The following is a 22,268-nucleotide window of genomic DNA, read 5'->3' on the forward strand; positions in this document are numbered from 1 at the left end:
GTGCTGGGATTACAGGCGTGAGCCACCATGTCTGGCCCAAGTTGGTTGTTATTCAAGTCTTTTATATCTTTGCTGATTTTATGTCTGCTTGTTCTACCAATCATTGAGAAAGGGATATTGAAATCTCTGTAATTGTGGATCTATTTCTCCTTGTAGTTCTATCAGTCTTTACTTCACATACTTTGAAGCTCTGTAATTTGATACATAAGCATTTAGTATCGCTATCTCTTTTATCATTATGAAATGTATTTTATCCCTGGTGATACCCTTGGCTCTGAAATTTGTTTCTTTTTTACTAACTTATTGTCTGTTTCTCTCAGAAGTATAAGCACCATGAAGCCAGGGACTGTGTCTTGTTTTGTATCCCTAACACCTAGCAGAGTAGCTGGCACTTAGTGAATATTTAACAAATCTTTACTAAAGGAAGGACAGAAGGGAGGGAAGGATTGTAATGCATATGCTGATAGAGGTAGGCACTAGGAATAAATGATAAGAAGGGGGCAGCACCTGTTTTGAAGACAATATATCGTAACGAGTAAAACAAACACAGAGGCAATTTCAAGAGTGTGACACGAGCCAGGAAAAGGATAAGCATAAGATTCTTTGGAAGACTAAGGTGATGAGAGACACCTTTTTTTTTTTTTTTTTTTTTGAGACGGAGTCTCGCTCTGTCACCCAGGCTGGAGTGCAGTGGCACCATCTTGGCTCACTGCAAGCTCCGCCTCCCGTGTTCATGCCATTCTCCTGCCTCAGCCTCCTGAGTAGCTGGGACTACAGCTGCCCGCCACCACGACTTGCTAATTTTTTGTATTTTTAAGTAGAGATGGGGTTTCGCCATAGTGGCCAGGCTGGTCTCGAACTCCCGACCTTGTGATCCGCCCGCCTAGGCTTCTCAAAGTGCTGGGATTACAGGTGTGAGCCACCGCACCCGGCCCTGTGTGCTTATTAAGAGTCTCTTGGCCGGGTACGGTGGCTCACGCCTGTAATCCTAGCACTTTGGGAGGCCGAGGCAGGTGGATCACCTGAGGTCAGGAGTTCGAGAGCAGCCTGGCCAAGGTGGCAAAACCCCGTCTCTACTAAAAATTCAAAAATTAGCCAGGCGTGGTGGCACATGCCTATAACTCCAGCTACTTGGGATGCTGAGGCAGGAGAATCACTTGAATCCAGGGTGGGGGAAGAGGGAGGGGGTTGCAGAGGTTGTAATGAGCCGAGATGGCGCCACTTCACTCCACCTGGGCAAAAAAGCAACACTCTGTCTCAAAAAAAAAAAAAAAAAAGTCTCTTAAGTTGTTCCTAACCTGTTTCTGCCAGTAGTTCTTGTTATTGCAGTTTGATTAGATATTAACACAGAGATAATAAAATTGAAATGCAAAAGGCAGTTGTTATTTCTATGAGGTCCAAGTTGAATGCTTTTGAAAGATTAGACAGAAGAGCCAAAAGACAAACAAAAAAAACTGTTCTCAAAGTACATATGAGAGAGATAACTATAAAAATTAAGGCCAGCCGGGAACGGTGGCTCACACCTATAATCCCAGCACTTTGGGAGGCCAAGGCAGGCGGATTACAAAGTCAGGAGTTCGAGACCAGCCTGGCCAATGTGGTGAAACCCCATCTCTACTAAAAATACAAAAATTAGCCAGGCATGGTGGCGCGTGCCTGTGGTCTCAGCTGCTCGGGAAGCTGAGGCAGAGGAGTCGCTTGAACCCGGGAGGCAGAGGTTGTGGTGAGCTGAGATTGCGCCATTGCACTCCAGCCTGGGCGACAGAGCGAGACTCCATCTCAAAAAAAAAAAAAATTAAGGCCAACCACAGTGGCTCATGCCTGTAATCCCGACACTTTCGGAGGCCAAGGCAGGAGGATTACTTGAGTGCAGGAGTTCAAGACCAGCCTGGGCAACATAGCAAGACCCCATCTCTACAAAGAAATGTTTAAAAATTAGCCAGCTGTGGTGGTACATGTCTGTAGTCCTAGCTACTCAGGAGGCTGAGGTGGGAGGATTGCTTGAGCCCAGGAGGCTGAGGCTATAGTGAGCCGTGATCATGCCATTACATTCCAGCCTCGGTGACAGAGCAAGACCCTGTCTTTAAAAAAAAAAATTAGAAGGTACATTGTCAAATTAGAAAACTTCTTTAAAATGATATGGCCAATAAGAACGGAAAGGGCAGTGGGGTGCGGTGGCTCACGCCTGTAATCCCAGCACTTTGGGAGGCCAAGGCAGGCGGATCATGAAGTCAGAAGTTTGAGAGTATTCTGGCTAATATGGTGAAACCCCGTCTCTACTAAAAATACAAAAAAAATTAGACGGGCGTAGTCACGGGCACCTGTGGTCCCAGCTACTCAGGAGGCTGAGGCAGGAGAATGGCGTGAACCCGGGAGGCAGAGCTTGCAGTGAGCCAAGATCGTGCCATCTCACTCCAGCCTGGGTGACAGAGTGAGACTCTGTCTCAAAAAAATAAAAAAGAATGGAAAGGGCAGTGGAAAGAAATGTGATGGATGTGGTGAGGAGGGTCTTCAGGGCTTTGTACGCCCCTCTAAGGTATCTGGATTTTATCCTGAGGTCAATGGTGAATATTCAAAGGTGCCGAGCAAGACAGTGACAAAAACAGATTCACATTTTAGAAGGATGGCTCTGACTACAGAATAGAGTGAATGAGCAAGACTGAATGCAAAAAGACCTGTCAGGAAGCTGTTGCTGTAAACAAGAGATAATCTGGACCTAATTAAGAGTGTTTTCACTGTTCCTTTTTTTTTTTGAGATGGAGTCTCGCCCTGTGGCCCAGGCTGGAGTGCAATGGTGCAGTCTCGGCTCACTGCAAACTCTGCCTCCTGGGTTCAAACAATTCTCCTGCCTCAGCCTCCCAAGTAACTGGGATTACAGGCACCTGCCACCATGCCCAGCTAGTTTTTGCATGTTTAGTAGAGCTGGGGTTTTACCACGTTGGCCAGGCTGGTCTTGAACTCCTGACCTCGTGATCCGCCTGCGTTGGCCTCCCAAAGTGCTGGGATTACAGGAGTAAGCCACCGCGCCTGGCCTGTTTATAATTTTTTTTTTTTTTTTTTGAGACAGAGTCTCCTCGCTCTGTCACCCAGGCTGGAGTGCAGTGGCGCGATCTCGGCTCACTGCAAGCTCCACCTCCCGGGTTCGCGCCATTCTCCTACCTCAGCCTCCCGAGTAGCTGGGACTACAGGCATCCGCTACCACGCCCAGCTAATCTTTTGTATTTTTAGTAGAGACAGGGTTTCACCGTGTCAGCCAGGATGGTTTCGATCTCCTGACCTCGTGATCTGCCCACCTCGGCCTCCCAAAGTGCTGGGATTACAGGCATGAGCCACCGCACCCGGCCTGTTTTTACTATTCTTAAGAGCTAATTTTAAATAAAAATTAGCTGAGCATGGTGGTGCACACTTGTGGTCCCTACTACTCAGGAGGCTCAAGTAGGAGGATCGCTTGAGCCCAGGAGGTCGAGGCTGCAGTGAACCGTGATTGTGTCACTGCACTCTAGCCTGGGTGACAGGATAAGACCCTGCCAAAAAAAAAAAAAAAAAAAAGCTAATTTTATGGGTTAAGTAAGCTTTTGTGGGCTTTCTAAGGAAACAACATTACTGCCATAGTTTTCATGGGAAATCATATTCCAAACAACAAATTACATGCTAATTAGCATACAACCTATTTGTGGACTAAGGACTGTTTGCAACTTATTTGCCATTACAAATGGTAACTTCTACAGAAGCCTCATCTGCTTCCCCAGTTACAATCTTAATCTGGATCATTTCCATTGCAATTGCAAAACCTCTTTCTTATGCAGAGGACATCTAAAAACGGGCTGTTCCTAAATATGATTGTCAAGAATACATCTTTTTAAATGTTTGTACAAAACAGAGGTTAGGCTTTGGTATCTGTGACTGTAAACTACTCTTGGTACCCAGAAAAGAAAATAAGAACACTTACTTCATGAAATACTGCTCCAGAATACGGAGATACTCCCAAGTCCAACAGTGAAAGGCCTTCAACCACTGAAAATTAGATATACAAGTTCACTCAGACTAAGCAGGCAGCTAGCTATAGACCAAATTGTTAGATACCCCCAGAACCAAAAAGGGCCTTAGCATTTATCTAACCCCCTTTACCTCATTCCCAGCAAGTGGCTTTAAGTCTTGAACATTTCTGATGACGGGAAACTCTCTTTCATGGACAGCATCCTTTTTCATTGTGGGCAGCACTCATTATAAGACAGTTTTATGTTAAACTATCCGCTTCCTTCTAGTTCCTTGTAACTCTTACCAACTCTCAAAAATGTCTCATTTATGCCTAATCTTCCCCATTCCAAAGCACAATAAGATAACAAATTAGAAGCTGGTAAGAAATGTTGCCATAGTGTGAGGAAATGGGCAGTCACTCTCATATGCTGCTCATTTGAGTGACATTTGTATTAACTTTTCAACAGAGCAATATGTGCTTTTTAAGTGTGTGCCTTCTGACCCAGATGATACTTCTTAGGGCAGTTTATCCTATGGAAATAACTTGACAAGTACCCAAAGAGGTATGTTCCTTACACTGTTCAGAGTACTGAACAATTAGAAATAATCTGAATGTCCATTAATGAAGATTTATTTCAATGAATTATGACATAATATATATCTCTATATAATGGAATGCTTTATACTTAAAATTATACTGTGTTATAAATAATAAATAAATAAGTGGAAGAGAAAGGAGAGCTTTTCCCTACAGAGACTTCTAAGGATCAAATGTAGAAGGCACAAAGAAATAGAAAATCACCACTTGGCATACTCCATCCATAGTAATAATCACAAAAGGCAAGAATCATCAATGGATGCTAAAATTAGTGGGCAAAAATATGAGAAACAGAATATTTGCAAGGGGAAAAATAATAATTTTACATGGGAGGTGGCTCATGCCTGTAATCCCAGCACTGTAGGAGGCCAAGGCAGGTGGATCACCTGAGGTCAGGAGTTCAAGACCAGCCTGGCCAACATGGCAAAACCCTGTCTCCATTAAAAATACAAAAATTAGCCAGGCATGGTGGCACGCACCTGTAATCCCAGCTACTTGGGAGGGTGAGGCAGGAGAATCGCTTGAACCTGGGAGGTGGAGGTTGCAGTGAGCCAAGACTGTGCCACTGCACTCCAGCCTGGGCAACAGAGTGAAACTCCTTCTCAAAAAGCAAACAAACAAAAAAGCATAAGCTCAGTCTAATTGTGAGAAGACATCAGGCAGACCCAAATGGAGACATAAAATAACTGGCAAGTACTCTTAAAAATATTAAGCCTATGTACAACTACTAGGTACCCATAAAAATTAAATTTAAAAAAATTTAAATGTTAAGTCTGAGGAAGTATCCCAGATTAGAAGAGACTAAGGCGACAAAACAACTAAGTGCAAAGTGGAATCACAGGTTGGATATTGGACTAGAAATGGACATTAGTGGGGCAAAGTGATAAAATTCTAATAAGGCCTGTAATTAGTTAATAGCATTGTATCAATGTTAATTTTCTGGTTTAGGTCATTGCACTATGGTGATGTAGAATGTTAACATTAGAAAAAGCTGAATGAAAGGTAAACAGGAACTCTTGTAACTTTTTTGAAAATCTAAAATTATTTTAAAATTAAGAGTTAAAATTAAAAAGTATACTAGAGATCTATATTTAATGAAGACAAGCAGCCCATAAAATATTCTTAAATGAAAAGTAGGTCAAAACACAGCATATAAAATATAATAGGTTTTTTTGGTGATTTTTTTTAAACGACTATTTTAGCAATTTCTCTTGGCTTTTACTTATTTTCCTTTGCAAATTTTTTGGGGGTTGAGGGGGTACATGTCCAGGTTTGTTACATGGGTAAATTGCATGTCATAGAGGTTTGGAGTGCAGATAATCTCATCGCCCAGGTAATAAGCACAGTACCTGACAGGTAGCTTTTCCATCTTCACCCTCCTCCCACCCTCCACCCTCAAGTAGGCCTGGGTATCTACTGTTACTTTCTTTGTGTCCATGTGTACTCAGTGTTTAGCTTCCACTTATAAGTGAGAATATGCTGTATTTGGTTTTCTGTTCTTGCATTAATTTGCTTAGGATAATGTCTCCAGCTCCATCCATGTTGGTGCAAAGGACATGAGCTCATTCTTTTTTTTTTTAATGCTGCATAGTGTTCCATGGTGTATATGTACCACATTTTCTTTATCCAGTCCACCACTGATGGGCATGCAGGTTAATTCCATGTCTTCGCTGTTGTGAATACTGCTGTGATGAACACACACATGCATGCATCTTTAGGGCAGAACAATTTCTATTCCTTTAGGTATATACCTAGTAATGGGATTGCTGGGTCGAATGGCAGTTCTGTTTTAGGATCTTTGAGAAATCTTCAAACTGCTTTCCACGGTGGCTGAATTAATTTATATTCCCACCAGCCGTGTATAAGTGTTTCCTTTTCTCCACAACCTTGCCAGCATCTATTATTTTTTGACTTTTTAATAATGGTCATTCTGACTGGTATGAGATAGTAACTCATTGTGGTTTTGAGATAGTATCTCACTGTGGTTTTGATTTGCATTTCTCTAATGACTAATTATGTTGAGCATTTTTTCATATGCTTGTTGGCCACATGTATGTCTTCTTTTGAGACGTGTCTGTTCATGTCCTTTGCCCCCCGCCAACTGTTTTTCCAAGACAGGGTCTTGCTCTATTGCCCAGGTTGAAGTACAGTGGCATGATCAGGGCTCACTGCAGCCTTGACCTCTCAGGCTCAATCGATCCTCCCACCTCAGCCTCTCGAGCAGTTGGGACTTCAGGTGTGCATCACCATGCCTGGCTAATTTTTGTATTTTTTGTAGAGATGGGGTTTCACCATGTTACTCAGGCTGGTCTCAAACTCCTGGGCTCAAGCAATCTTCCTGCCTCAGCCTCCCAAAGTGCTGGAATTAGAGTGGTGCTGGAATTACAGGTGTGAGCCTCCATGCCCAGTCCTTTGCCCCCCCCCCACCTTTTTTTTTTTTTTTGAGACAGAGTCTCGGTCTGTCACCCAGGCTGGAGTGCAGTGGCGTGATCTCGGCTCACTGCAACCTCTGCCTCCTGGGTTCAAGCAATTCCCTGCCTCAGCCACCCAGTAACTAGGATTACAGATGCCTGCCACCAGACCAGCTAATTTTTATATTTTTAGTGGAGTCGGGGTTTTACTATGTTGGCCAGGCTAGTCTCAGACTCCTGACCTCAAGTGATCTGCCTGACTCAGCTTTTCAAAATTGCACATTTTTAAATAGGTTTGTTTGTAGAGTTTTATCTTAAACTTTTATAAGCATTCATTTAATTATTTGAAAGAGAGAGAATGAACATGTACTCAATGAGAAATGCCTGGAAAAATAAATATTTAAATGTTCACAATGACCATTTCTAGGTGATAACATTACAGAAGATGCTTGATTTTTTTCATCTTCATTTTCTGAATCTTTAGCAATGGGGATGTATTATTTTATAATTATTCAAAAGAAATAGTTTTTGTTTTTGTTTTGGAGACAGGGTCTCGCTCTGTCATCCAGACTGGAGTAAAGGAGTACAAACATGGCTCACTGCAGCCTCAACCTCCTGGACACAAGTGATCATCCCACCTCAGCCTCCCGAGTAGCTGAGAACACAGGCCAACGCCACTACACCCAGCTAAATTTTTTTTTGGTAGAGACAGTGTCTTGCCACGTTGCTCAGGCTGGTCTTGAACTCCTGGGCTCAAGCAATCTTCCCACCTTGACCTCCCAAAGTGGTGGGATTACAGGCGTGAGCCACTGCACCTAGCTACTTTTTATTTTTGAATCATGTGACTGAGTTACCTATTAAAAAATAGGTAGGCAGGGGTTCAAGGAGTTCAAGATCAGCCTGGGCAACATAAGAAGACCCTGTCTCTATAAAAAAACAAAAATTAGCTGGGGCATGGTGATGTGTGCCTGTGGTCCCAGCTACTTGGGAGGCTGAAGTGGGAAGATCAATTGAGCCCAGGAGGTCAAAGCTGCAGCGAGTCATGATCATGCTACTGCACTCCAGCCTGAGTGACAGAGGGAAATCCTGTATCAAATAAACAAAAACAGAAAGAAAAGAAAAAAGACCACTACATATTTGTAAGGAGTGGGCTATAATTATGACTTTAAACTTTATAGGACTACCCTAAAGAAGGAAACCTAATCAATTTTATAATTCATGGTGGCCATAAAATAAAACAAAGCATATTGCTCAAGACCATTGTAACTGGTCCTTATACTGCGACCAAAAGGAAATCTCAAAGAGCTGCATAAAGAGGTTGCTGTGTAACAGCTATTAAATCCTTCACTAACAGCTTTACTGGAGACCCAAGGAGATGATTCATCAGGTCAAATCACAAGGCATTTCTCAATCTTAGCCAATGGCATCCTACCACAGAGCAGTAAAAAAGCAACTCTACAGGGCGCCAGTATGAGGCTGTCCAGGCACATCACTCTCCACTTGTCTGGTTTAATCCAGATGGAAATTGTTGAGACACAGCTTGAGGACAGACTGCACACCTTTTAGGCAATTGCCTAAAATGTAATTCATCTCAGATATGCTTTTGCTAGATACTGTGTATCAGTGGATTTGTTAGTGTATTCTCTGGCAAATGCCTGGAGTGTGGCTCTACTATATTGATGATTAAATATGGCATCATATTACTTAATTAATAACTGATCTGGGCAAAGGGTCAGATTATGTAAAACATGTAAAACATTTTTTTGTCTTTCTTTTTTGAGACTCACTCAGTTGCTCGGGCCGGAGTGTAATGGCTTGATAATAGCTCATTGCAGCCTCAACCTTCCAGGCTCAAGTGATCCTCCCACCCCAGCCTCCCAAGTAGCTGGGACTATAGGTGCATGCCACCACACCCAGCTAATTTTTAAATTTTTTTGTAGAAACGGGCTCTTGCTATATTGCCCAGGCTGGTAAAAACATTTTTTAAAACCCTACCATTTACTACAATATTAAAAAGTTGGCCAGGCACAGTGGCTCACGCCTGTAACCCCAGCACTTTGGGAGGCCCAGGTGGATGGATCACCTGAGGTCAAGCATTCAAGACCAGCCTGGCCAACATGGTGAAACCCCATCTTTACTAAAAATACAAAAATTAGCCTATTTTGGAGGCTGAGGTAGAAGAATCGCTTGAACCTGGGAGGTGGAGGTTGCAGTGAGACGAAATTGTGCCATTGCACTCCAGGCCTGGGCAACAAAAGTAAAACTCCGTCTCAAAGCATAAAAAATAAAAAACCAATAAAAAAAGTATATGGCTGGGCATGATGGCTCATGCCTGTAATCCCAGCACTTTGAGAGGCCAAGGAGGGTATATCACTTGAGCTCAGGAATTCGAGACTGGCCTGGAAACACGGTGAAAACCTGTCTCTGCCAAAAATACAAAAAATTAGCCAGGCATGGTGGAGAGTGCAGCTACTCAGCAGGCTGAGGTGGGAGGATCACCTGAGCCAAGAGTTCAAGGCTGCAGTAAACTGTGATTGTGCCACTGCACTCCAGCCTGAGCGACAGAGCCAGACTCCGTCTCAAAAAAAAAAAAAAAAAAAAGTATAGGAAGAACATAAACTCAGAATATTTCTTGTTTGTTTGTTTTTGAGACAGAGTCTCACTCTGTCGCCCAGGCTATAGTGCAGTGACATGATCTTCGCTCACTGCAACCTTCACCTCCTGAGTTCAAGCAGTTCTCCTGCCTCAGCCTCTTGAGTAGCTGGGATTACAGGTGCACACCACCATGTCTGGCTAATTTTTTTGTATTTTTAGTAGAGGCAGGGTTTCACCATGTTGGCCAGGCTGATCTCACACTCCTGACTTCATGATCTGCCCGCCTTGGCCTCCCAAAGTGCTGGGATTACAGGCGGGAGCCACCACACCTGGCCCAGAATATTTTTAATGGAATACATTTAGTTTTAATGATAAACTTATTACCATCCTTACTTTTCTAATTTTGGTGCACACGATTAAAAACTGTGACCTGGTCTGCAGTGCATTTGGAAACATCTAAGGTACATAGATGTTTCATCTATGTACATCTAAGGTACATAAAACATATTGGTACAAGAGTACCAATATCCTCTTTAAAATAGTAAATCTACTCTCCATAGGAAAGAATAATCAGGGCTGTCAAATTCTAATACATATAAAAATGTTCCAATAGGCTGAGCACGGTAGTTCACGCCTGTAATCTCAATACTTTGGGAGGCCGAAGTGGGTGGATCACCTGAGGTCAGGAGTTCAAGACCAGCCTGACCAATATGGTGAAACCCCGTCTCTACTAAGAATATAAAAATTAGCCAGGCATGGTGGCATGCACTTGTAGTCTCAGCTCCTCGGGAGGCTGAGACAGGAGAACTGCTTGAACCCGGAATGCGGAGGTTGTAGTGAGCCAAGATCGTGCCACTGTACTCCAGCCCGGGCAATAGAACAAGACTACATCTCAAAAAAAAAAAAAAGTTCCAGTAATATCATGCTGAAAACACTTTAAAGTCAGTTTCACAAAGTGCCTATTGGGGGAAAAAACAAAAAGTCAATAAAGATACCCACAGAACTCAACTTTATTCCTTTCTTTTTCCTGGAGTATCCTCCAAAAATAAAACCTGTGAAAATACACCAGAGCATCCAAATAACATTTCTCACTTCATGGGACTATTATCTAACAACTAATATAAGAGCTAAATAATTATGGCCAACTATTGTAAAATGTAAGTTTTTTTTTTTTTTTTGATAAAGAGTCTCAACTCTTAACTGATAACTAACCCATGAAGCAAGCTTATTTATTTATTTATTTATTTATTTATTTGTTTGTTTATTTATTTATTTTTAGAGACAGGGGCCTTAATCTTTTGCCCAGGCTGGAATGCAGTGGCACAATCAGCTCACTGCAGCCTTAACCTCCTGGGCTCAAGCTCAGCCTCCCACGTAGCTGGGACTACTGGAGTGCACCACTGCACCTGACTAATTCTTATTTTTTGTAGAGATGGGGTCTTGCTATGTTGCTCAGGCTGGTCTCAAACTCCCGGCCTCAAGCGATCTACCCACCCTGGCCTCCCAAAGTGCTAAGATTACAGGCATGAGCCACTATGCCTGGCCAATAATTCTTAGTTACCTTGGTATACTTTTCCTGTGAGTGATAATAAAAGCATATCATCCTGTATAAGACAAATATTATTTTTCAGTTTCCCATATCGATAAGGACATAAGCTTGTTCAAAAGCAGTAGTATCCTTATACTTCTAGCTGAGAGGGCCTAAGAAGCAGTGTCACTCCAGCTGCAATGAACATACCTAGCATTCAGAACTTTGTTTCTAAATAACATTCTCTAATAAAAGGAGCCAGGGCCCTTGAAGAAGTGGTCAATTCCAGGGCCGAACTAAGCAAGATAAACCTGGATCATCTTATAGTTCTAGAATGTAATAAAGTGCTTTTAAAAAAAAAAAGTGAGATACAGGTATGGCAAAAGGACAAAGGGGTCAAGATGAAAGCGGTCCCAATGGCCAAAACTAGAATAATCCAAACAACAGAATGAATATAGTATACAGAGTCCAGAGTATAAAATAAATATCCAAATCTATACTGACATAAATAATTAAATAAATGCAAAGAAATGACAACTCTTCCTTACAGAAGAATTTTAATTATTAAATAAAAATGAATGAGAGAAACAGAAAAGTCACCATTGAAACACCTGAGTAATGACTGTTGCAGGCAAGATTAACCTATGAATGCAAAAATTAGTAGGCAAAAATTTAAAAACAGGTTATTTGCAGAGTTCCAAAGAATAGCCCCTAAAATGCTGATTAATTTTAATTACAAAGGGAAACAGTCACTTTACGGTGGAGAAATCTGGCAGACACTACATTAACCAAGGGATTATGGCTGACATCACCAGTATTAGGGCATTTCAATATGCACCCCTGATCCAATGCACTGAGAGGACCATATCACCTCAGGGGTATTCTTCCCCAAAATCCATTACCTCAATCAAACCACAAGAAAACATCAGACAAACCCAAATTGAGGGACATTCTACAAAATACCTGACCAGAGCTCTTCAAAGTGTCAAGGTCATAAAAGATAAGGAAAAGCTAAGGAACTATCACAGATAAACGACTAAGGAGATATAACAACTAAATGCAATATGTGGCCAGGCGCAGTGGCTCACGCCTGTAATCCCAGCATTTTGGGAGGTCGAGGCAGGTGGATCACCTGAGGTCAGGAATTCGATACCAGCCTGGCCAACACGGTGAAACCCTGTCTCCACTAAAAATACAAAGATTAGATGGCATGGTGGCGGGGACCTATAATCCCAGCTACTCAGGAGGCTAAGGCAGGAGAATCTCTTGAATCTGGGAGGTGGAGGTTGCAGTGAGCCGAGATCGCACCATTGCACTCCAGCCTGGGCAACAAGGGCAAGACTCTGTCTCAAAAAAAAAAAAAAGGGGCCGGGCGTGCTGACTCACACTTGTAATCCCAGCACTTTCAGAGGCCGAAGTGGGCAGATCATGAGATCAGGAGATCGAAACCATCCTGGCTAACAAGGTGAAACCCCATCTCTACTAAAAATACAAGAAATTAGCCAGGTGAGGTGGCGGGCGCCTGTAGTCCCAGCTACTCGGGAGGCTGAGGCAGGAGAATGGCACGAAACCAGAAAGCGGAGCTTGCAGTGAAGCGAGATCGTGCCACTGCACTCCAGCCTGGGTGACAGAGAGAGACTCTGACTCAAAAAAATAAATAAATAAATAAATAAAATAAAAATAAAAATGCAATATGGAATACTACATCATAGAACAGAAAAAAAATTAGTGAAAAAATGGTAAAACCTTTTTTTTTTTTTTTTTTTTTACACAGGGTCTTGCTCTGGTGCCAGGCTACAGTGCAGTGGTATGATCATAGCTCACTGCAACCACTGCAGCTTCCTTGTCCCAGGCTCAAGCAATCCTCCCACTTCAGCTTCCCAAGCAGCTGGGACCACAGGTGTGCGCAACCAAACCAGCTAACTTTTTAAATTTTATGTAGAGAGGGAGTCTCCCTATGTTGCCCAGACTGGTCATAAATTCCTGGGCTCAAGACATCCCCTCGCCTCGGCCTCCCAAAGTGCTGAGATTATAGGCATGAGCCACTGTGCCCAGCAAAAATGGTAAAATCTTAACAACTATGGTTTATAGCATTGTACTAATGTTATCATCTTAGTTTTGATCACTGTACTATGACTATGTAGTATATTAACATTGGGGGAAGCTGGGTGAAGGGTATACAGATCTCTCTGCAATATTTTTGCAAGTATTCTGTAAGTTTAAAATGATTTCAAGTAAAAAGCTAAAAAACAGGCTGGCGCAGTGACTCATGCCTGTAATCCCAGCACTTTGGGAGGCAGAGGGAGGTAGATCACTTGAGGTCAGGAGTTCAAGACCAGCCTGACCAACATGGTGAAACCCTATCTCTACCAAAAATACAAAAATTAGCTAGGTGTGGTGGCACACACCTGTAATCCCAGCTACTCAGGAGGCTGAGGCAAGAGAACTGCTTGAACCCAGGAGGTGGAGGTTGCAGTAGGCCAAGATCACACCACTGCACTCCAGCCTGGGCAACAGAGTGAGACTCTGGCTGAAAAAAAAAAAAAAGTGAAAAACAAAAAACAGTAGTATCTAGTCTCTGGATCCAGCTGCCTATTTGCAGGAAATATAGATGATAGAGGAATATGTTAAATTGTACCATGATATATAATCAGGAAAATTCAAACTATGGGAGATCTGTCTGGATTCTTCAATAGTATACTAAGGAAGAGAAAGGGAATCTGGGACCCTAAAAATTAAGAGAGATTGAAAACACAAACGAAAACTTTTTTCTTAGGGGCAAGACTAAGACTAATGGCAAATGAACTAGGGATGTTCATTTGAGTAATAAAACTTTGAAAAATACAAAGATGTCACTACTTATAAAAGTCAGGATAATAGTTACTTATGAAAAGAGTGAGGGGATTGTGACGAAGGGGGGCTTCTGAAGTGAGTGGCAAAGTTCTGATTCTTGACTTGGATGACAGTTACAAAAATGTTCACCTTACAATAATTCACCATGCAATACATTGTTATGTGTGTCTTACTAATTCTGTTTAATTTTGTAATAATGGCTTTTTTTTTTTTTTTTGAGACAAAGTCTTGCTCTGTTGCCCAGGCTGGAGTGCAGTGGCATGATCTCGGCTCACTGCAACCTCCGCCTCCTGAGTTCAAGCGATTCTCTTGCCTCAGCCTCCTGAGTAGCTGGGACTACAGGCTCTCACCACCACACCCGGCTAATTTTTGTATTTTTAGTAAAGACGAGATTTCACCAGGTTGCCCAGCCTGGTCTCGAACTCAAGCTCAAGCAATCTACCCACCTCCCACCTTAGCCTCCCAAAGTGCTGGGATTACAGGTGTGAGCCACCTCACCTGGCCATAAAGCCTTTTTTAAATAGTGGTATCAGAAGTGCTCTTCCTGACCCTGATTCTTTTATTTTTGAGACAAGGTCTTGTTCTGTCGCCCAGGCTGGAGTGCAGTGATGCAATCTTGGCTCACTGCCGCCTCCACCTCCTGGGCTCAAGCCATCCTCCCACCTCAGTCTCCCAGGTAGCTGGGACTACAGGCACACGCCACCATACCCACCTAATTTTTGTATTTCTTTTTTGTAAAGGTGGGGTTTCACCATGTTATCCAGGCTGGTCTCAAACTCCTAAGCTCAAGTGATCTGCCCACCTCAGCCTGCCAAAGTGCTGGGATTACAGGCTTGAGCCACCATGCCCAGCAACCCTGATTCTCATAGCTATAGTAGGGGTGGGTTTCTAGATAAGTTCTAATAGCTTGGGCTCTACTCTGAACTCAAAAAGCTAAGCCTATACTAACTGTCAATCTTTGGATGAAAGCCTCAGGAAAGACTAAAACATGGCAGAAAGTTTCTAACATTATTCCTGACAGATATCTAAACAAGATGATACTGGTGGAACAGCCATACCTAAAGATTGCTAACTCTTCATACAAAACATTATTAGCTAGGTCACCTTGGGCAAATGACTTAATCTCTCCATGCCTCAATTTTCTCATCTATAAAATGGGGTTGATAACACTGTTTGCCATTTTAGACATCAAATTAATGCATTAACACACCTAAAGTGCTTAGAACAATACCAGGCATGTAAAAAGCATTGTATCATTGTTAATTTCTTTCTTTTCTTTTCTTTTTTTTTTTTTTTTTGAGACGGAGTTTCGCTCTTGTTGCCCAGGCTGGAGTGCAATGGAGCGATCTCAGCTCATCGCAACCTCCACCCCCTGGGTTCAAGTGATTCTCCTGCCTCAACCTCCCAAGTAGCTGGGATTACAGTCATGCACCACCACGCCTGGCTAATTTTGTATTTTTTTTAGTAGAGACAGGGTTTCTCCATGTCGGTCAGGCTAGTCCTGAACTCCTGACCTCAGGTGATCCGCCCGCCTCGGCCTCCCAAGTGCTGGGATTACAAGCGTGAGCCACCGCGCCCGGCCTGTTAATTTCTTACTAATTCTTTAGAAGCTCCTGCTTTTGTCAAACAGGAAACTCATTCCTTAAAAATTTATTTCGTGGCCAGGCGCAGTGGCTCACACCTGTAATCCCACCACTTTGGGAGGCCAAGGCAGGTGGATCACCTGAGATCAGGAGTTTGAGACCAGATTGACCAACATGGTGAAACCCCATCTCTACTAAAAACACAAAATTAGCCGGGTGTGGTGTCTCATGCCTGTAATGTCAGCTACTCAGGAGGCTAAGACAGGAGAATGAATCGTTTGAACCTGGGAGGCAGAGGTTTCAGTGAGCCGAGATCGTGCCATTGCACTCCAGCCAGGGCAACAAGAGTGAAACTCCTTCTCAAAAAAAAAAAAAATTTTCCTTTTTTTATAAGGCAGAGTCTCACTCTGTCACCTAAGATGGAGTGCAGTGGCACGATCTTGGCTCACTGCACCCTCCACCTCTGCCTCCCGGGCCCATGCGATCCTCCTGCCTTAGCCTCCCAAGTAGCTGAGACTACAGGCATGGGCCAACCATGTCCATCTAATTTTTTTATTTTTTTGTAGAGACAGAGTTTTGCCATGTTGCTCAGGCTGGTCTCAAACTCCTGGGCTCAAGTGATCCTCCCACCTCGGCCTCCCAAAGTGCTGGGATTACAGGCATGAGCCACAAAACCCGGCCTGGAAATTTATATGTATTTTAGTTACACTATCAAATAAACCGATGGATTTGTAGAAATAGGTAACAGAAAAGATATTTTTCCTGTTGAAATGGATACGTTATTTGTGCCTGCCCAACATCAATCTTCCCTTCTTTTGGTAACAGCACCCTAATTTTTCCTATGGGATACCCCCCTTGTCTATATTTTGGGTGAGACTGCCTCCTTTCCAAAGAGGTAGATACATGACCCAGGCAGACTACAGTAATTGACTGAAGAATTGGTATATGACCCAAATCAGTTCAATGTGACTTAATTCCAGAGCTTTCGTTGCACTTATTCAAAAAAAAAAGAGGTCAGGCATGGTGGCTCATGCCTATAATCCCAGCACTTTGGGAGGCCAAGGCAGAAGGATCGCTTGAGGCCAGGAGCTTAAGACCAGCCTAAGCAATATATTGAGACCCCATCTCTACAAAAAACAATAAAAAATATTAGCAAAGTGTGGGAGCATGCACCAATCCCAGCTGTTTGGGAGGCTGAGTCAAGAGGATCTCTTGAGCCCAGAAGGATGAGGCTGCAGAGAATTATGATCATGCCGCTGCACTCCAGCCTGGGAGACAGAGTGGGACCCTGCCTCTTAAAAAAAAAAAAAAAAAAAATCAGTCCATACTATAGCCAATCAAAGTCTATTTGAATTTGGATCCAGGGCCCCTTTACCCAAAGAACTGATCATTCAAAAATTTAAAATGTCAGCCGGGCGTGGTGGCTCACTCCTGTAATCCCAGCACTTTGGAAGGCCGAGGCGGGTGGATCAGAAGGTCAGGAGATCGAGACCATCCTGGCTAACACGGTGAAACCCTGTCTCTACTAAAAATACAAAAAATTAACCGGGCGTGGTGGTGGGTGCCTGTAGTCCCAGCTACTCGGGAGGCTGAGGCAGGAGAATGGTGTAAACCCGGGAGGCGGAGCTTGCAGTGAGCTGAGATTGCGCCACTGCACTCCAGCCTGGGTGACAGAGCGAGACTCCGTCTCAAAAAAAAAAAAAAAAAATTTTAAATGTCATGTGAAACCAGAAGGAGTCCTACTTTACTATTTTTAAATGCCTGCCTTGTAGGGTTTATATAATCAGCTGCTTTAAAAAATATCCCATTTAAGGTACACTTTGAAGAAAAGTAATGCTTACAGATGTTGTACCTTCCCTCCCAAATGGTACAAATAATCATGCTGATTTAGTCAGATCCAGATGATGGGTGGTTAACAAATCTCTCTCTCTTTCTAGTCCTGACACTGGCCTCAAGCTCCAGACCTAAACCTGTGAGTATTGTACTATCACATTATACACACATGAAACACTACTATGTCCTTTCTGATTCATCTATTTCAGCCCATGTCAGCACTATTTTTCCTAATATCTCAACTCAAAACCTTAGAATTCACCTTTTTGGCTTTCATTATTGTGTTGAGCTTCAACATGGATTATCTCGTTGAACGGGATACATAATTTCCTGTTTTACAGATGGAAACATTGATGTTAGAATTCATACAGCTTGGCCAGGTGTGGTGGCTCACGCCTGTAATCCCCAAGGCGGGCAGATCACAAGGTCAGGAGATCGAGACCAGCCTGGCCAATATGGTGAAACCCCGTGTCTACTAAAAATACAAAAATTAGCCAGGCATGGTGGCATGTGCCTGTAGTCCCAGCTACTTGGGAGGCTGAGGCAGAAGAATCGCTTGAACCCGGGAGGCGGAGGTTGCAGTGAGCCAAGATCACGCCACTACACTCCAGCCTGGGCAACAGACCAAGACTTCATCTCAAAAACAACAACAACAACAAAATCCTGGCGCAGTGGCTCATGGCTGTAATCCCAGCACTTTCAGAGGTCAAGGCGGGCGGCTCACCTGAGGTCAGGAGTTTAAGACCAGACTGGCCAACATGGTGAAACTCATCTCTACTAAAAATGCAAAAATTAGCTGGACATGGTGACGGGCACCTGTAATCCCAGCTATCCAAGAGGCTGAGACGAGATAACAGCTTGAACCTGGGAAGCGGAGGTTGCAGTGAGCCGAGATCGCGCCATTGCACTCCAGCCTGGGCAACAAGAGCAAAATTCTGTCTCAAAAAAAAAAAAAAGAATTCATACAGCTTATAAGTTGCAGAACTAGAGAAAGAGTCAAACCTTTTCTGAGATTCCAGACCCTGCGCTCTTAATCACCAAACAACACTGTCTCATCTTTGGATCCTTCACCTGTCTATCCTGTAAGTAACCTCCTGTAAGTAACCAGATCCTATGCTTTCTTCTCTTCCACATTTATTCAACAGTAACTACACACCTACTCTATGCCAGACATAAAAGAATTCAGGAATGAATAAAACAGAATCCTTCAAGGAGCTCATAATATAGTGGAAAAGGCCAGGTGCGGTAGCGTATGCCTGTAATCTCAGTACTTTGGGAGGCCCAGATGGGTGGATCACTTGAGACCAGGAGTTTGAGACCAGCCTAAGCAACATGGTGAAACCCCATCTCTACAAAAAATACAAAAAAAAAATAATAATAAGTAGGGTTCGTGGTACATGCCTGTAGTCCCAGCTACCAGCTACTTGGGAGGCTGAGGAGGGAGGATCTCCTGAGCCCGAGAGGTCAAGGCTGCAGTGAGCCGTTATCACTGCACTCCAGCCTGAGTGTCAGTGAGACCCTGTCTCTTGAAACAAAAAAAAAAAAAAGAGGCCGGGCATGGTGGCTCACACCTGTAATCCCAGCACTTTGGGAGGCCGAGGAAGGCAGATCACCTGAGGTCGGGAGTTCAAGACCAGCCTGACCAACATGGAGAAACCCTGTCTCTACTAAAAATACAAAATTAGCCAGGCATGGTGGTGCATGCCTGTAATCCCAGCTACCCAGGAGACTGAGGCAGAAGAATCGCTTGAACCCAGGAGGCGGAGGTTATGGTGAGCCGAGATCGCACCATTGCACTCCAGCCAGGGCAACGAGGGTGAAACTCCATCTCAAAAAAAAAAAAAAAAAAAGAGAGAGAGAGAGAAAATGTGGAAAAACCGGATATAAACAAGTCATTATGAGATAAGACATGCTCTTAATAGGGTGTAGAGAAAGAAGGGCCTAATACTGCCTCAGGTTTTCAGTTATCCAGAAGAAAACAGGAACCAAATGGCTTCGATTCAGTTCAACAGAAAAAAAATATGCAGAGGTAACAAATCCAAGCTCTCACAATCTCAGACATGAATTACTACTATCTTTATTACCATTCCCCAACTAGGAAACCTGGGTAAATTAACTTCTCTAAATTTCAGTTCCCTCATCTGCAAAAGGGGGAAAATAACACCATCTATCACATAGAAATAAATGTGAGGACTAAATGAGAAAAGGTATATGTTACCATTTTTAGAAATCTTAACTCTATTCATAAAACACCCATTCATTATGCCGCTCCCCATACCAACATTCTATGGGATAACATCAAAACGTTAGCCTTGGCCAGGTGCCAGGCTCACGCCTGAAATCCCAGCACTTTGGGAGGCCAAGTGAGACTGCTTGAGTCCAGGAGTTCCAGACCAGCCTGGGCAACATAGCAAGACCCTGTCTCTAAACAAAAAACAAAAACAAAAACAAAAAAAACTTTAGCATTTAAAGGACACAAGGGGGACTTCTGGGGTGCTGATACTGTTTCTTGAACTAGGTGCTGGCTACATGAGTGAATACAGTTTGTAAAAATTCATCGAACTCTACACTTACTTAATATGCATTGTATGTATATTGTACTTCAATTAAAAAAAAGTTGTTTGTTTTTTTTTAATCATCAAACTCTGGCCTAAACCTAGCTTCTACCCCATTACTCCCCTGCTTTGGACATTTCACATCCTTGAACGTTTCTTCATCCTATTTACTTTCTGCTACCTGGAACTCTCCTTTTCTCTAATCTCCCTTTCAAAACCCTACATCCTTCAAGAGTCAGCTCAAATCTCACATTCTGGAAAACTGGAAAGGTAGGGGATAGTTTATTCAGGGTCAGAATACTAAGGAAGGAACTGGGTGGACACAGCAAGTATACTTTTCATAAATTATTATAACGATTTGCCTCCCTCACTAGCCTGTGCAGCTACTTCAGCCCAACTTTGGTTTCTCGCTGTAGGCGTTAGTATAAAACAATGTTCAGTGAAGAACTTAGTAAGGAACAGTAACAAAAATTGCCCTGCAAGTCCCAGACTGAGACGAGACGTCTAAAGCACACGCACACTCTCCTCGCTTAAGCAAAATTGGTCCCCTCATCCCGGACCCCCTCACACATAACCTTTTACCCCAGGGAGCACCCCTCGCGATCCCGCCCCAAATCCCAAACTCCTCTGCAAGCCGCGCTCCACAAGCACCTCCTCCTCTTATTCCAACCCTTCCCACAGACCACACTCCTCGGCTCAGAACACTGAATGGGACACGCCCCCTCAGATCCCCACCACTAGGTGGTCCGGCCCCCAGGGCCCAAACCTCACGACACTGTCCCCATACCCCGGTCCCCACGCCCCCTCCCCTCACCAGCCCCGCCCTCAGGCCCCGCCCTCTCCGAGGACCCCACAAGAGGGTCAGTTCTCTAGGAACCGCGCGCCGGCGGTCACTGCCCCCGCCTCCCATTCACAGAGGCCGCGGGAGGGCAGGCGGGGCCTGACCGTCTGCTCGAGCCAGTGGCCTCACCTCTTTTCCAAGAGCTCAGTGGGGACACCACCTCTACCCGCTCGGAAATGAACTCGGCCAGACTGGAGCGGAACAAGGCCGCCCGCACTGTCACAGCCACCACCAGCACCAGGGCCAAGGGAGCCGCCATGATAACTGGGGCGGGCGCGCGGGCGGGGAGGGAAGGCGAGGCGGAAGAGCCTCGCGCGCTCCGCACCACGCTCTGTAGTTCCGCGGGTGGGCGCGCGCCGCCGCTGGCGTCGGAGCGGCCAGACGTGGGGACTACGGCTCCCAGAAAGCCTTGCGGCGAGGCGGGCCGGAGCGACGGAAAGCGGGCGCCTCAAGCTGCGTGTGCAGAAGGTGGGGCGAAACCTTCTACGATCGCAGGTGCATTGTGAAGCCGTGCCGCTATAGCGGGGCTGAAAAGCTGCTGAAAGTAGAAGCGGAAGTAGTCGCCTTCCTGGGATTGTGAGAGACTTTTAAACAGATGTTAAATTCACTCTTGCGTGTATGTTTTGAATGCCAAATGCTTATTTTTATTATTTTTTTTTAGACGGAGTATAGCTCTGTCGTCCAGGCTGGAGTGCAGTGGCGCGATCTTGGCTCACTGCAACCTCCGCCTCCTGGCTAGCTGGGATTACAGGCGCCCACCACCACGCGCGGCTATTTTTTTTTTTTTTTTTTTGGTATTTTTAGTAGAGATGGGGTTTTACCATGTTGGCCAGGCTGGTCTCGAACTCCTGACCTCAGGTGATCCGCCCGCCTTGGCTTCCCAAAATGCTGGGATTACAGGCGTGAGCCACCGCGCCCTGCCCAAAATGTTTATCTTTTATGTTTGGTGGTTTTTTGATTTTGAGACAGGGTCTCAGTGCCGTCGCCCAGGCTGGAGTGCAGTGGCGTAATCTCAGCTCACTGCAGCCTGGACCTCCCGGGCTCCAGAGTAGCTGGGACCACAGGTGCGCGCCACCACACCCGGCTAAGTTTTTGTACTTTTAGTAGAGACGGGGTTTCGCCATGTTGCCCAGGCTGGTACCTTTTATGTTTTTAAAGAGTGTTAAATGTGTATTTTTTAAAAAAAAAATATTCTGGCAGTTGTTTGTTAAACGCCAACTATTTTCCAGGCACTATGTTAGGTTCTGCGGATACGTTTTGGAGTAGTAGACTGATTTATTAGCTCCGCGACCTTCAACAAGTCGCTTAACCCTTCTGTGCTGAAAAATGTGCTGATTATAGGCTAACTAGGGACAGTTGAGGAAGGCTTAGAAATTTTTTTTTGTTTTGGAAACGGAGTTTCGCTCTTATTGCCCGGGTTGGAGTGCAATGGCGCGATCTCCGCTCACTGCAACCTCCGCCTCCCAGGTTCAAGCGATTCTTCTGCCTCAGCC

The 22,268-nt window shown here is 44.2% G+C and overlaps 1 protein-coding gene across 1 annotated transcript in view; it reads right to left on the reverse strand.

The window, feature by feature from the left end:
- The window catches only part of PIGU (phosphatidylinositol glycan anchor biosynthesis class U), a 114,695-nt gene extending 93,391 nt beyond the window's left edge, over window positions 1-21,304 (reverse strand). The window contains exons 1-2 of the mRNA XM_002830232.4: window positions 20,905-21,304; window positions 3,950-4,014 (exon numbers count right to left, since the gene is read on the reverse strand). Coding sequence (XP_002830278.1) covers window positions 3,950-4,014; window positions 20,905-21,034 — 195 coding nt within the window. The 5' untranslated portion in view covers window positions 21,035-21,304. The remainder of the gene's footprint in view (window positions 1-3,949; window positions 4,015-20,904) is intronic.
- Window positions 21,305-22,268: the final 964 nt, after the last annotated feature.

The sequence above is a fragment of the Pongo abelii genome, chromosome 21 (assembly GCF_028885655.2).
Source record: "Pongo abelii isolate AG06213 chromosome 21, NHGRI_mPonAbe1-v2.0_pri, whole genome shotgun sequence".
Taxonomy (NCBI): Eukaryota; Metazoa; Chordata; class Mammalia; order Primates; family Hominidae; genus Pongo; species Pongo abelii.